This window comes from Theropithecus gelada, chromosome 10, assembly GCF_003255815.1.
Source record: "Theropithecus gelada isolate Dixy chromosome 10, Tgel_1.0, whole genome shotgun sequence".
Lineage (NCBI taxonomy): Eukaryota > Metazoa > Chordata > Mammalia > Primates > Cercopithecidae > Theropithecus > Theropithecus gelada.
The window spans coordinates 66,977,564-66,993,375 of NC_037678.1; the positions used below are offsets into that span (position 1 = coordinate 66,977,564).

The following is a 15,812-nucleotide window of genomic DNA, read 5'->3' on the forward strand; positions in this document are numbered from 1 at the left end:
GGGGAAGCACTTCCGGGAGCCTGGGGCCCGGGACCGCAGCCGCTTTGGAAGGTGGGCTCTGCCAGCGGGACCATGCTGCTCCGAGCCGCTTGGAGGCGGGCGGCAGTGGCGGTGACAGCGGCTCCAGGGCCGAAGCCCGCGGCGCCCACTCGGGGGCTGCGCCTGCGCGGTACGCTCGGGTCCCGCTCTCCGGGAGGTGCGGACCTGTCCCCTCCGCGCGGCGACGCAACTGAATATTCCGGAGCCTTCCTGTTCACCCTGCTCCCCAGACTCTCTGACCCTTTCTCTCAAACGACACATCCCTCAGACTTTCTTAGGCGGGTCCCCGAACGGTTGACCCCGGCGCACCACCCCTCGCACCCTGCGCGACAGGCCCCCAGAGCCGTGGAGGCGCGTCATTCAGACCGCTCCTGGCCAAGTTACAGATGCTGCTCTGGGCTCCCGTGCAGACCGTTAGCTTCGGTCAGAAGGGGCTGCACCTACTCTGGCTCCACGTTCCTTCTAAATGGCTTGGCCCTTTACAGTCTTCCTCCCTAGGAGGCCATTTGAATATCACCTCAACAGCCCCTCCAGGAACCCTCTCTCACTTTCCTTTACCTCCTTTTTTCAGCGTGTCAGGTATCTTCTGCTGTTTTCTTTCCATTGAGATTCGACCCCAGCATCCCTTACACTTATCTCACCCCCAGCCAGATTTTTCCTTCTGCCCTTTGGATGCCATGCGTTCATAGTTGCCTTCGGTCTTACTTGGCCACTCCATTCCATTTTTTGTCAGTTGGAGATCATGCTTCTCAGTCTGCTGTTCCCGCAGATACAACCGCTGCCCCGGAGGCGGGGCCAGTGCTGCGACCTCTCTATATGGATGTACAAGCTACAACTCCTCTGGTAAGGATGGAGCTTTTCCCAAGGCTGTTTATTAGGAAGTAAATGATGGGCGTGACCACGCAAAGCAATGGCTGAATCCCTGGAGAAGTGAGAGCCATGAAGGTGTGCTGGAAAAAGCACTGAGCCAGGAGTCAGGAGGCTTAAATTTGAGGCCACTGGCAGTGGCTTTACTACTCACCAGCGATTGACCTTGGTCAAATCACTTCAGCGCAGGCTCTATCGTAGTAGTTGAAAGCATGGGCTCTGGAATGAGCAGAACCACCACTTAGTAACTGTGTGAACTTGGACAAGTTTTAAATGGGTTAAAAGACTAATGCAAGTTTTCACCAGTGTGTGACAAGGGGTATTTGCCTAGGCCCTGTCCTGTCCCAGCCCCTTGTAGATCACATTGCCTGGCGGGAATGGAAACACCAGCAGAAACAGATGTCGGAACAAGGCAGTGTTTGTAGACTACCTGAGGGGAGGCAGAACGATCTGAGTTGGGATGGGTTGTGAGTGGGAGTGTATTAGGTTGATAGTTGGTGGGTAGTTTTGTGGGAACAAAAGAATGTTTGAGGCCTCCTCTAGGCAGTGCCTGAGGGGTTCAGAGTGTCTTGAGGCAGGGTGGGCAGGTCTGAGGGGTGGAGTGGGACCTGAATTGACTATGGTCTCAAGGAAAATGATCTGTTCTGTTGTGCTCAGGACCCCCGAGTGCTTGATGCCATGCTCCCTTACCTAATCAACTACTATGGGAACCCACACTCCCGGACACATGCATATGGCTGGGAGAGTGAGGCAGCCATGGAACGTGCTCGCCAGGTTAGTACACAGGAGTCTGGGAAGTTCTAAGGTCAGATGGGGCAGTGGCCTGTGGGAGGCATTTCCTTCTTGGTAGGTGTGCGTGGATGTAGAAGTGGTTTTGGATTCTTTCTGGAAGAGATTCAGAGAGCAGCCTTGGAGTTTGACTGCAGGCATTTGATTAGTTCCCATATTTCCTGGCTAAATGACTTGGGCAAGTTATCTAATTTCTCTAAGCCTTATTTTCCTCACATTTAAAATGGAGATTCTACTCTGTAGGGTTACTGGGTGGGTTAAATAAGACCATGTTGGTAAAGTGTTTATTAACACAACACTGATAAGTAAGAAGTACTATAAGTAGTAAGAGCTCAATAGTTCTTTTTTTTTTTTTTTTTAAGAGGTGGAGTTTTCACATGTGTTGCCCAGGTTGTAGTGCAGTGGTGCGCAATCTTGGCTCACTGCAACCTCTGCCTCCCAGGTTCAAGTGATTCTCCTGCCTCAGCCTCCCAAGTAATAGGTATTACAGGCACACGCCACCACGCCTAGCTAATATTTTTGTATTTTTATTAATTTATTTATTTTTTATTATTATTTTTTGAGACAGAGTTTTGCTCTTGTTGCCCAGGCTGCAGTGCAGTGGCACAATCTTGGCTCACTGCAACCTCCGCCTCCCAGGTTCAAGCAGTTCTCCTACCTCAGCCTTCCAAGTAGCTGGGATTACAGGCGTGCGCCACTACACCTGGGGAATTTTGTATTTTTAGTAGAGATGGGGTTTCTCCATGTTGGTCAGGCTGGTCTTGAACTCCTGACCTCAGGTGATCCACCCATCTCGGCCTCCCAGAGTGCTGGGATTACAGGCGTGAGCCACCGTGCCCGGCCTAATATTTTTGTGTTCTTAGTAGAAATGGAGTTTCACCATGTTGACCAGGTTGGTCTCGAACTCCTGACCTCAGGTGATCTTTCCACCTTGGCTTCCCAAAGTGCTGGGGTTACAGGGGTGACCCACCACACCTGGCCAATAGTTAATTAAAAAAAAAAAAATTATTAGTTTGCATTGGGCTGGAAAAGAGCCTGGGATCTGGGATATAACTAGAATTTGATTCTAGTAGGTGCAGAGCTTCATCCAGGGCAATTTGGTGAATGCAGTGGAGCTCTTCTTGCTCCAGGGCTGTCCCACCTGTGTCTGCAGCTCTATTTCTGCCTGGGGAACTGATGTTATATATCTCTGTTTCTTGACTTGCAGCAAGTAGCATCTCTGATTGGAGCGGATCCTCGTGAGATCATTTTTACTAGTGGTGCTACTGAATCCAACAACATAGCAATTAAGGTAAGAGAAGGGAACCAGAGGGCATATGTGGGCTTTCCTGACCTGGGAGATAGTGTCCGTCCACATCATTTGGACTCGAATATGTATTTCACAGCCACCCATCCCCACCCTATTGTGAAGAGACGGCTTACACTCTTTCTGATTTGTTGCTTCCTTTAACTCTTTGCAGTCTACTCTTAAGTCTTTCCTCCTGTTGGTCTGAGTTGAGTGAGGTAATTGGATAGCAAAGGAGGTGGCCCTCAGGCCATTAACCATTTGTCTGGCAGTTACTTCAGAGAGTGGATAATGGTGATTGAACCTTTTCTCCATTCTTTTTTTTTTTTTTTCTTTTTTTTTTTTTTGAGAGAGAGTCTCACTCTTGCCAGGCTGGAGTGCAGTGGCACAATCTCGGCTCACTGCAACCTCCGCCTCCCAGGTTCAAGTGATTCTCCTGCCTCAGCCTCCCGAGTAGCTGGCACTACAGGCGCCCGCCACCATGCCCAACTAATTTTTGTATTTTTAGTAGAGACGGGGTTTCGCCATGTTGGCCAGGATGGTCTCAATCTCTTGACCTCATGATCCGCCTGTCTTGGCCTCCCAAAGTGCTGGGATTACAGGTGTGAGCCTCCATGCCCAGCCTTTCTCCATTCTTTTTATCTAGTAACAACAAGTTATATGTGTGATTTCAAGGCTGCCCTCCTCTCAGCCTTCCTTTTTCTTTCTAATCAGATCTATTTGCAAGAAGTTCCTCCTGTTTCTTTAGATATCTCCATTTTGAAGTGCTTGTCTTTGTGGTGCCCTCCGCAGGCATTCACATGGTCTCCCATTCTGGGATCAGTCATTTTGTCCTTGGTACAAAGATCTTGGTACAAAGATCTTTGGTGCTAATGCAAGGAAAATGATACTTTTAGTAGTCATGTTGGTGTTTCATAGAACATAATCACATTTCACTGGGCCTGGTTGCCAGGATTAATTGAGTAAATGCCAAGGCTCTGATAAATTGTGGCCTGCTGTAGTTTGAACTCTGGGTCCACTCAGTCTCATCTTTGTCTTTGAACTGTGCTTCCAGCATTGGTTTCTTTGACCTTGGCCTGAATGTAGGAGGCCTAGGATGGGCTTCAGGGTCATCAGCACTCTGCCTGATCACGTTAGCAGGAAGACATCTTTCCTTGGGATTGCAGAGACCACAGAGTCAGGGTGAAGGTTCCTCCAAAGGTGGAGATGGTTTCTGATGGAGAGCATTTTCAAAACTTTGAAAATATTTTCTTTGGAAGTCTCCACAGATTCCAAACCTATAGGTCAAGGATCGCTAAGAGTACCTGTGATGGTGTTTCCTTTAATCTCCATATTTGATAGAGTAAAATAATCTGTAAGTTATTAAAGAAATCTACATCATGGATAACTGAGATAAAATAAGGTGTGTGGGTGGTGAAATGTCATCTAAATGAAATTTTTTAAACAACTGTAACATTTTGAACTACCATCACCATCCCACAACCTTTTTTTTTTTTTTTTTTGAGACAGAGTCTTGCTCTGTCGCCCAGGCTGGAGTGCAGGGGCATGATCTCAGCTCACTGCAAGCTCTGCCTCTTGGGTTCACGCCATTCTCCTGCCTTAGCCTCCTGAGTAGCTGGGACTACAGGCGCCTGCCACCACGCCCGGCTAACTTTTTGTATTTTTAGTAGAGATGGGGTTTCACCATGTTAACCAGGATGGTCTCGATCTCCTGACCTCATGATCCTCTCGCCTTGGCCTCCCAAAGTGCCCCGCAACCATTTTTACATTACTGATGTAAATACTTTTTGGGGGCCGGGCGCGGTGGCTCAAGCCTGTAATCCCAGCACTTTGGGAGGCCGAGACGGGCGGATCACGAGGTCAGGAGATCGAGACCATCCTGGTTAATACGGTGAAACCCCGTCTCTACTAAAAAGTACAAAAAACTAGCCGGGCGAGGTGGCGGGCGCCTGTAGTCCCAGCTACTTGGGAGGCTGAGGCAGGAGAATGGCGTGAACGCGGGAGGCGGAGCTTGCAGTGAGCTGAGATCCGGCCACTGCACTCCAGCCTGGGCGACAGAGCGAGACTCCGTCTCAAAAAAAAAAAAAAAAAAAAAATACTTTTTGGGATAAAATAGAGTATAAATCAATTATACATGTTTCTCATTTATGTTCTTTGTCCTCATGCACAGACCATTTTTACAAAGTTATAATTTTGGCCTATATGTTTTAATATTCTGCTTTTATTTTATTTATTTATTTTTTAACAAGCCAGAGTCTCGGCCGGGCCCAGTGGCTCACACCTATGATCCGAGCACTTTGGGAGGCTGAGATGGGCAGATCACCTGAGGTCAGGAGTTCGAGACAGGCCTGACCAACATGGTAAAACCCCATCTCTACTAAAAATGCAAAAACTAGCCAGGCGTGATGGCGCACGCCTGTAATTCCAGCTACTTGTGAGGCTGAGGCAGGAAAATCCCTTGAACCCAGAAGGCGGAGGTTGCGGTGGGCTGAGATGGCGCCATTGTACTGTAGCCTGGGCAACAAGAGCGAAAAGAAAAAAAAGACACGGTCTTACTCTGTCACCTAGGCTGGGGTGCAGTGGCATAATCGCAGCTCACTGGAGCCTTGAACTCCTGGACTCAAGCGATCCTCTCATCTTAGCCTCACAAGTAGCTAGGCTTACAGGCGTGTAGTTGCGTGCCTGGCTAATTTTGTTATTTTAATTTTTGTAGAGATGGAGGTCTCACTATGTTGCCCAGGCTGGTCTTGAACTCCTGGTCTCATGTGATCCTCCTGCCTTTGCCTCCCAAAGTTCTGAGATTACTTCCTTGAGCCACTGCACCTGGCTTTGTGTTCTGCTGTTAAAGGTAATGTTCTTTTATAAGCTCTGGGGGGAGATGCACATTTTCTTTTAAGTTTTTAGTTTTTGAAAAATAATTCTGTCACGTGGTGTGTTTTTTTAAAACCAATGGAAAAATTTTAAATGAAGTGTAGGCATTCAGTCACACCTGTAATCCTAGCACTTTGGGAGGCCGAGGCAGGCAGGTTGTCTGAGCTCTGGAGTTCGAGACCACCCTGGGCAACATGGGAAAACCCCATCTCTACTAAAAAATACAAAAAATTAGCCAGGCATGGTGGCCATAATCCCAGCTACTTGGGAGGCTGAGACACGAGAATTGCTTGAACTCGAGAGGCAGAAGGTGCAGTGAGCTGAGATCACGCCACCGCACTCCAGCCTGGGTGACAGAATGAGACCGTCTCAAAAAAATAAATAAATAAAAATAAAATAAAATAAAATGAAGTGTAAATCTTCCTCTCCTTCCCCGAGGACCCCGCTCCCTGATCCTGTTTTACAAAGTTGATACTATTAATTCTTTTTTTTTCTTTTTCTTTTTTTTTTGTTTTGTTTTTTTTAGAGGGAGTCTCGCGCTGTCGCCCAGGCTGGAATGCAGTGGCCGGATCTCAGCTCACTGCAAGCTCCGCCTCCCGGGTTTGCGCCATTCTCCTGCCTCAGCCTCCCGAGTAGCTGGGACTACAGGCACCCGCCACCTCGCCCGGCTAGTTTTTTGTATTTTTCAGTAGAGACGGGGTTTCACCGTGTTAGCCAGGATGGTCTCGATCTCCTGACCTCGTGATCCACCCGCCTTGGCCTCCCAAAGTGCTGGGATTACAGGCTTGAGCCACCATGCCCGGCCATTTTTTTTTTTTTTTTTTCTTTTTCAAGGGAGAGTCTCACTGTGGCACCCAGGCTGGAGTGCAGTGACGTAATCTTGGCTCACTGCAACTTCTGCCTCCAGGGTTCAAGTGATTATCCTGCTTTATCCTCCCAAGTAGCTGGGATTACAGGAGCCTGCTACCACGCCCAGCTAATTTTTGCATTTTTAGTAGAGACAGGGTTTCACCATGTTGACCAGGCTGGTCTCGAACTTCTGACCTCAGGTGATCCACCTGCCTCAGTCTCCCAAAGTGCTGGGATTACAGGTGTGAACCACCGCTCCTGGCCCTTTTTTTTTTTTCTTTCCTTTTTTCTGTTTTTTAAGACAGTCTTGATCTCACCCAGGCTGGAGTGCAGTAGCCAGGTCTCAGCTCATGGCAGCCTTGACCTCCTTGGCTCAGGTGATCCTCCTGAGTAGCTGGGACTACATGCCAGGCTTTTTTTTTTTTTTTTTTTTTTAGTATAAATTAAGTCTCACTATGTTGCCCAGGCTGGTCTTGAACTCCTGAGCTCAAGTGATCCTCCTGCCTTAGCCTCCCAAAGAGGTGGGATTACAGGCATTGACTACCACTACATTCAGCCCCTTTTTTTTCTTCTTTTTTTTTTTTTTGAGACAGAATCTTGCTCTGTCGTCCAGGCTTGAGTGCAGTGGCTCGATCTCGGCTCACTGCAAGCTCCACCTCCCGGGTTCACGCCATTCTCTTGCCTCAGCCTCCCAAGTAGCTGGGACTACAGGCGCCCACCACCATGCCTGGCTAATTTTTTGTATTTTTAGTAGAGATGGGTTTCACTGTGTTAGCCAGGATGGTCTCGATCTCCTGACCTTGCGATCTGCCCGCCTCGGCCTCCCAAAGTGCTGGGATTACGGGCATGAGCCACCGCGCCCAGTCTCTATTTTCTTTTTTCTAAATTAATTAATTTATTTATTTTGAGACAGAGTCTCACTCTGTCGCCCAGGTTGGAGTGCAGGGGTGTGCTCTCGGCTCACTACAACCTCTGCCTCCCAGGTTCAAGCGATTCTCCTGCCTCAGCCTCCTGAGTAGCTGGGATTACAGGTGCGTGCCACCACACCTCGCTAATTTTTGTATTTTTATTTTTATTTATTTATTTATTTTTTGAGAAAGAGTTTTACTCTTGTTGCCCAGGCTGAAGTACAATGGCACAACCTCGGCTCACTGCAGCCTCTGACTCCTGGGTACAAGCGATTCTCCTGCCTCAGACTCCAAAGTATCTGGGATTACAGGCATTTACTACCACACCTGGCTAATTTTTGTATTTTTTTTAAGTAGAGACAGGGTTTCTCCATGTTGATCAGGCTGGTTTCGAACTCCCAACCTCAGGTAATCTGCCCTTGTCAGCCTCCCAAAGTGCTGGGATTTACAGGTGTGAGCCACTGCACCCGGCCATTTTTGTATTTTTAGTAGAGACGGGGTTCCACCATGTTCATCAGGCTGGTCTCAAACTCCTGATCTCGTGATTGATTGCCTGCTTCAGCCTCCCAAAGTTGTGAGATTATAGGCATGAGCCACTGCACCTGGCGTCCTATTTTTTTTTTTTTCTTTTTGAGACGGAGTCTCACTCCGTTGCCCAGGCCGGAGTGCAATAGCACTCTTCACTCACTGCAACCTCCGCCTCCTGGTTTCAAGTGATTCCCCTCCCTCAGCCTCCTGAGGAGTTGGGATTATAGGTGCGTGCCACTGGGCCTGGCTTATTTTTTTATTTTTAGTAGAGATGGGGTTTCTACATGTTGGCCAGGCTGGTCTCAAACTGGTGATCTCCTGACCTTAGGTGATCCGCCCGTCTCGGCCTCCCAAAGTGCTGGGATTACAGGCGTGAGGCACTGTACCTGGCCACTGTTTTTTTTTCTTAAATTAGATAAATGGTTTTTTTAATTTCTTGTAATAGTTGAAATTCCAGAAATTTTTTAATGTACCTTTATTGTTTCTTCTGATATTAACAGTAATACCTACTCATGACTTTGTTTACTGTTATATCACTGGCACCTAGAAAATTACTTGGGATACTGGAGGTGCTAAATATTGGTTGAATGAATGAATCATAAATTCCAATAATATAGAGAACTCTAAACACATTTTCACTGCTAATTTGCTGTATATTTCTCCAGATTTTTAAATACCTACATTAATCTGTATACTATTATCATTTTAATAGATTTTATTTTTTATAGCAGTTTTAGGTTCACAGCAAAATTGAAGGTACAGAAATTTCCTATATATGCCCACCCCCAGGTATGCACAGCCTTCTGCCATTATTAGCATCTTCCATCAAGTGGTACATTTGTTCCAATTGACGACCTGGTATGGATACATCATTATCACCCAAAGTCCATAGCTTATATTAGGAATCACTGGTGTTGTACATTCTGTGGGTTTGGACAAATGTGATTTATTCTAGTGAATTACTGAACTTGAGTGGGCTTCGGGAAGCCCTGAATTTGTATTTGACTGGGCAGAAGTATGGGTAGCTTGAGACCCCTGGGACTTATGTCTGGTATCTGAACTAGGGGCAGTCTTATGTGATTGAGCCCTTAATCCATGGGGTTTTCACTAAGTCTGCAGAGTTAGCCTCAGAATTGAATTATAGGATACTCAGTTGGTATGAAAGAACTGGTGTTGGAGCATACTGTTCTTGCCCATTTTTCCTTTACAAATGATGTTGAAGTCATTGCTGTCTCTCTCAGTATGTTCTCCTTCCATCTATCACCACCAATTTCTAGGGGGTGGCCCGATTCTACAGGTCACGGAAAAAGCACTTGATCACCACCCAGACAGAACACAAATGTGTCTTGGACTCCTGCCGTTCACTGGAAGCTGAGGGCTTTCAGGTCACCTACCTCCCAGTGCAGAAGAGTGGGATCATTGACCTAAAGGTAGGAGTGGCTATTGGCAGGAGGAGCAAAAATGGAGGAACTTGGCTTCAGCTTGTAAATTTCTCTTTTGGGCCCTAGCTGGAGCTTGAAGGAATAGATCTAACAGGATGAAGTTTAGAGAAATGGGCCTGGCAGAGAATGAGATCATGTTCCCCTTGAGTGTGTACTGTCCTCCTTTTCTCTGGAGGACTTGTTTCTTTTTCTTTTTTTTTGAGATGGAGTCTCACTCTTTTGCCCAGGCTAGAGTGCAGCTCACTACAAGCTCCACCTCCTGGGTTCACACCATTCTCCTGCCTCAGCCTCCCAAGTAGCTGGGATTGCAGGCGCCCACCGCCACGCCCAGCTAATTTTTTGTATTTTTAGTAGAGACGGGGTTTCACCGTGGTAGCCAGGATGATCTCGATCTCCTGACCTCGTGATCTGCCCGCCTCAACCTCCCAAAGTGCTGGGATTACAGGCATGAGCCACAGTGCCCAGCCTTCCTTTTTTTTTTTTTTTGAGGCAAAGTCTCGCTCTGTCATCCAGGCTGGATTGCAGTGGTACAATCTCGGCTTACTGTAACTTCCACCTCCTGGGTTTAAGCATTTCTCCTGCCTCAGGCTCCGAAGTAGCTGGGACTACAGGTGTGCACCACCAGGCCCAACTAATTTTTGTATTTTTAGTAGAGATGGAGTTTCTCCATGTTAACCAGGCTGGTCTTGAACTTCTGACCTCAGGTGATCCACCCGCCTCAGCCTCCCAAAGTGCTGGGATTACAGGCGTGAGCCATTGCGCCCAGCCTTGATTAGCTTTTTTCACTAATCATAAGTCTTTGGGAATTCATTCCTTGCTGCATGTGCCAGCAGTTTGTTCCTTTTGATTGATTAGTAGTCCATGTTATGGATGTACCAAAATCATCTGTTGAAGGACATCTGGGTAGTTTCTAGGTTTTTGCTCTTATGAATAAAGTTACTGTGAACATTTGTGTAAGATGTTTTGTGAATTTAATTTTCATTTCTTTTTTTTTTTTTTTTTTTTTTTGAGACGGAGTCTTGCTCTGTGCCCCAGGCTGGAGTGCAGTGGCGCGATCTCGGCTCACTGCAAGCTCCGCCCCCCCGGGTTCACGCCATTCTCCTGCCTCAGCCTCCCAAGTAGCTGGGACTACAGGCACCCACCACCTCGCCCGGCTAATTTTCTTGTATTTTTAGTAGAGACGGGGTTTCACCGTGTTAGCCAGGATGGTCTCGATCTCCTGACCTCGTGATCCGCCCGTCTCGGCCTCCCAAAGTGCTGGGATTACAGGCTTGAGCCACCGCGCCCGGCCAATTTTCATTTCTCTGGGATAAATGCCCATGCGTACAGTTACTGGGTTGTATGGTAATTTCATGTTTAGTTTGATGAGCAACAGAAACTGTCAAATTCTTTTCCAAAGTGGTTGTGACATTTACATTCCCACTAACAATGTATGAACCATTCACAGTCTGTGCATCCTCACCAACATTTTGTGTTGTCACTGTTTTTAGATAACTATTCAGATATCTAAAACTATAGATCTGTATAAGATAACTATACAGATATGTAGTGTAAGACTCCTTTTCATGACTAAGCTTGCCTATATTCTGATTTAGGAGGACTTTGTTTGCACTATCTAGTCACCTTACTCCTGCATATCCCTAGGAACTAGAGGCTGCTATCCAGCCAGATACTAGCCTGGTCTCAGTCATGACTGTGAACAATGAGATTGGAGTGAAGCAGCCCATTGCAGAAATAGGTGAGTATCATGGCTTATCCCTGATCCCTGCCCACTATGGCGGTCTGTATGACGTAGTAGACTGAGAGCTGTAATACTCTGTGGAGTGTAGTTAGGAAATCAAGTGAAAGAGAGCCTAAGTGCTTTGTTCAAGGACATTGTAAGTATCACAGGCAGTATTTGAATCTAGGTCTATTACCATTTTTTTTTTTTTCATTGAGACAGAGTGTCACTCTGTTGCCTAGGCTGGAGTGCAGTGGTGTGATCTCAGCTCCCTGCAACCTCCACTCCTGGGTTCAAATGATCCTCCCGCCTCAGCCTCTCAAGTAGTGGGACTACAGGTGTGCACCACTATGCCTGGCTAATTTTTGTATTTTTAGTAGAGATGGGGTTTTGCCATGTTGGCCAGACTGGTCTCGAACTCCTAACCTCAGGTGATCTGCCCTCCTTGGTGTCCCAAAGTGCTGGGATTACAGGCATGAGCCACTGCGCCCCGCCAGGTCTAGTACCTTTTATGGTTTTTAATTTTATTGCAGTTGCTGCCAAAACCAACCACAAAACAAAAAAGCCTTCTACCCTTTTTCATTTTAGAACATCTTTTTATTATCCCCACGTAGAGCTCACCGTGTAATTTCTTTAGGCACGTTAGCACAAAGATCTCTTAATCTTTTTTTTTTTTTTTTTTAATCAAAAGGGATCTAGAAACTAATCTGACATTTTGAAAGACTGGTGTTAATGAGGTGGTAAGAATCGTATGCATGAGAGTATCAGGAGTGTTTTGATCTGGTGCTTTGCCCTTCATCTTTTTTATTCTAAAGAAGGGAAGCTACTGAGAGACAGAGGGAGGAAGGAAGAAGGGGGAGGAGAGAAGGAAAAGAAGAGGGAGAAGGGGTGGAAGGACGGAGGGGAGGAGTTTAATATTGACAGAGGTCATTTACTGTTGTTGGAGATAATTCATAGTTCATTGTGGGACAGTGACAGATGGCTTTCCAACATTGTGCTGTGGGTCTTCCCCTCTGTTTCCTCAGGGCAGATTTGCAGTTCCAGAAAGGTGTATTTCCATACTGATGCAGCCCAGGCTGTTGGAAAAATCCCACTTGATGTCAATGACATGAAAATTGATCTCATGAGCATCAGTGGTCACAAAATCTACGGTCCCAAAGGTACCAGCCCCTCTAGAGTTCTTTCTGTACCTTCCAGCAAGACCTTTGATAGGTGTTTGTCAGAGTCATTTGGGACTACTGTTGCTCTCAGAGGAAGTTGTACATTCAGAGTCCCTTGTAGAATGCAAATGTCATTTAGCAATAGGCAGAAACACTTGCCTGTTTGTAGACCTTAGCAGTTACTATACATCAGGCCATTCTTTCTTGCTGACTTTAACAAATCCTTAGCAAGCACGTAGATCTTAATTTGGTTGAGGAAAAAGGGGTTTTGTCAAATCAAATTTATCTAGATAAGCCCAGCTATCTTGTTTTCCCCACTATGATGTGCAGAGCAACTATTTGAGTCCTTCATTCCCAGTGTCTTGCTATAGCTCAGGGGAAAATTGCATGGGATTTGACATCTCTTTGTGTTTATTATGATTATGATTTTTTTTTTTTTTTTTTGAGACGGAGTCTTGTTCAGTCGACCAGGCTGGAGTGCAGTGGTATGATCTGGGCTCACTGCAAGCTCCCTCCTGGGTTCACGCCATTCTCCTGCCTCAGCCTCCCGAGTAGCTGGGACTACAGGCGCCCACCACTACGCCTAGCTACTGTTTTTGTATTTTTAGTAGAGACGGGGTTTCACTGCATTAGCCAGGATGGTCTCGATCTCCTGACCTCGTGATCTGCCCGTCTTGGCCTCCCAAAGTGCTGGGATTATAGGCATGAGCCACCACACCCAGCTATCTTTGTGTTTATTCTTAGAATACTTCATAGTCTGTTGTCCTGTTAAGTCTCTCAAGGATACTTATTTGTTCCCTATGGTCCTGTTGGAATGTGTTCAAGCTTGAGTTATGCCTCTTTCCCTTAACCCTCGGGAATAGACTGTTGTCCTCTGTTTTGTGAAGGTAATCATAAAATATCAATATAAAATATAACTCCTCTTTCTCAAGTGAGGGCCTTTTTTGGGTTGATGTCTTTGCTGGTATCCTTTTTGTACCTGCAGGGTGTGTTATCTGGGTGTATACTTTGTGGAAGTAGGTATAATAGCTTCTGGAAGTATGGAAGATGGCTTCTGAGGGTTCCCAGAGGTTGTAAAGAGTGTTTTTTGTGAGCTATTATTTCAAAAAGCTCAATAAGAATTCTATCTTTTAATAAAATGTTGCTTTTATTGGCTTTTATTGTAGATAAGTCTTTTTGATAAAAACCAATGAACTCAGGCTGGATACCCTATTCTTCATCATGTGCCTATTTCACATTGTATGCCTGTGTTAAAACATCTCGTGGGCTGGGCACGGTGGCTCACGCCTGTAATCCCAGCACTTTGGGAAGCCAAGGCAGGTGGATCACGAGGTCAGGAGTTCAAGACCAGCCTGATCAACATGGTGAAATCTCATCTCTACTAAAAATACAAAAATTAGCCGGGTGTGGTGGCGTGTGCCTTTAATCCCAGCTACTCAGGAGACTGAGGCAGGAGAATCGCTTGAACCCAGGAGCCGGAGGTTGCAGTGAGCCGAGATCGCGCCACTGCCTGGGTGACAGGCAAGACTCCCTCTCAAAAACAAAAAAAAATCTCATGTACTCCATAATATATATATCTCCTATGTACTCACAAAAATTAAAAAAAAAATCTCATGTACTCCATAATATATATATCTCCTATGTACTCACAAAAATTAAAAAAAAAAACACCAATGAACTCATTGATCAGAAGCTCTGATCAACACTTACATGTGTACAGGTATCCCTCATTATCTGACCTCCTGCTTTCCAAGCCCAGAATCTAAATAGATTTAGATAATGTGCTATTCTTCACTGTCCAGACATGGTATTTGAGCACTTGCTGTTTGAATTCAGGAACTGTATAGACTCAGATAGTATAAGATTCTTGAATTTTTTAAAATGGAGAAATGAAATAGTTCTTAATAAATACAGTTTAGTACATTATTTTATTCATTTGTTTTATAGGGACAAGGTCTCACTCTGTCGCTCAGGCTGGAGCGCAGTGGTGCTATCCTACCTTGCCGCAGCTTCAATCTCCTGGGCTCAAGCAACCCTCCTACCCCAGCCTTACCAGTAACTAGCACTACAGGTGTGCACCAACACCCTAGCTAATTTTTTTTTCTTTTTCCTTTTTTTTTTTTTGAGACAAAGTCTTACTCTGACGCCCAGGCTGAAGTGCAGTGGTGTGGTCTTGGCTCACTGCAACCTCTGCCTCCCAGGTTGAAGGGATTCTTCTCCCTCAGCTTCCTGAGTAGCTGGGATTACAGGCCCACCGTGCCCAGCCACACCTGGCTAATTTTTTTTTTTTTTTTTTTTGAGACGAAGTCTTGCTCTTGTCCCCCAGGCTGGAGTGCTATGGCGAGATCTCAGCTCACTGCAACCTCTGCCTCCCGGGTTCAAGCGATTCTCCTGCCTCAGCCTCCTGAGTAGCTAGGATTACAGGTGCCTGCCACCACACCTGGCTAATTTTTGTATTTTATTTTATTTTATTTATTTTATTTTATTTTATTTATTTTATTTTATTTTATTTTATTATTTTATTTTTCAGATGGAGTCTCGCTCTGTCACCCAGGCTGGAGTACAGTGGCGCCATCTTGGCTCACTGCAAGCTCTGCCTCCAGGGTTCTTGCCATTCTCTTGCCTCAGCGTCCCAAGTGGCTGGGACTACAGGTGCCTGCCACCATGCCCGGCTAATTTTTTTTTGTGTGTGTATGTGTTTTTAGTAGAGATAGGGTTTTACTGTGTTAGCCAGGATAGTTTCGATCTCCTGACCTCGTGATCCACCCGCCTCGGCCTCCCAAAGTGCTGGGATTACAGGCGTGAGCCACCGTGCCCGGCCTAAGTTTTGTATTTTTAGTAGACATGGGGTTTCACTATGTTGGCCAGGCTGGTTTTGAACTCCTGACCTCAGGTGATCTGCCCCCTTCGGCCTCCCAAAGTGCTAGGATTACAGGTGTAATCCCGCTCACGGCCTAATGCGTGGCTAATTTTTAAAACAGTTTTTGTAGAGATAGAGGTTTCACTATGTTACTCAGGCTTGAATTCCTGACCTCAAGCAACTCTCCTGCCTCAGTCTCCCAAAGTGCTGGGATTACAGGCATGACCCACTGCACCCAGTTTATTTAAAATCTGGTGTCCTTCATAATAAATTTGGAAACCACTGCCTTAATTTTTATAGTACCTCCATTCTCAGCATAAACAGTTTTTCTGTGTGGGAGAAGAACTGTCAAGTGCCAATTCTATTCAGAAGCCCTGATTACTTGGTGAATGACTCCGCACGCTCATGCTCATATTTTGGCACAAAAGTTCTGTAATTAGTCTTGTTTAGTCACAGGTTATACACATTTTTTTTTTTTTTTTTTTTTTTTTTTT

General features: G+C 46.0%; 1 protein-coding gene across 4 annotated transcripts in view; it reads left to right on the top strand.

Moving 5' to 3' along the window:
* Positions 1-3: 3 nt before the first annotated feature.
* The window catches only part of NFS1 (NFS1, cysteine desulfurase), a 27,212-nt gene continuing 11,403 nt past the window's right edge, over positions 4-15,812 (top strand). Inside the window, exons 1-7 of one of the 4 annotated variants that reach the window (XM_025398980.1) lie at positions 4-169; positions 773-882; positions 1,564-1,680; positions 2,903-2,986; positions 9,414-9,566; positions 11,223-11,316; positions 12,324-12,458. In XM_025398980.1, the coding sequence (XP_025254765.1) occupies positions 73-169; positions 773-882; positions 1,564-1,680; positions 2,903-2,986; positions 9,414-9,566; positions 11,223-11,316; positions 12,324-12,458 (790 nt within the window). In that variant the 5' untranslated portion in view covers positions 4-72. Of the gene's footprint in view, positions 619-772; positions 883-1,563; positions 1,681-2,902; positions 2,987-9,413; positions 9,567-11,222; positions 11,317-12,323; positions 12,459-15,812 lie in introns of all 4 variants that reach the window. The other 3 variants (XM_025398979.1, XM_025398977.1, XM_025398978.1) reach the window with 3 other exon arrangements.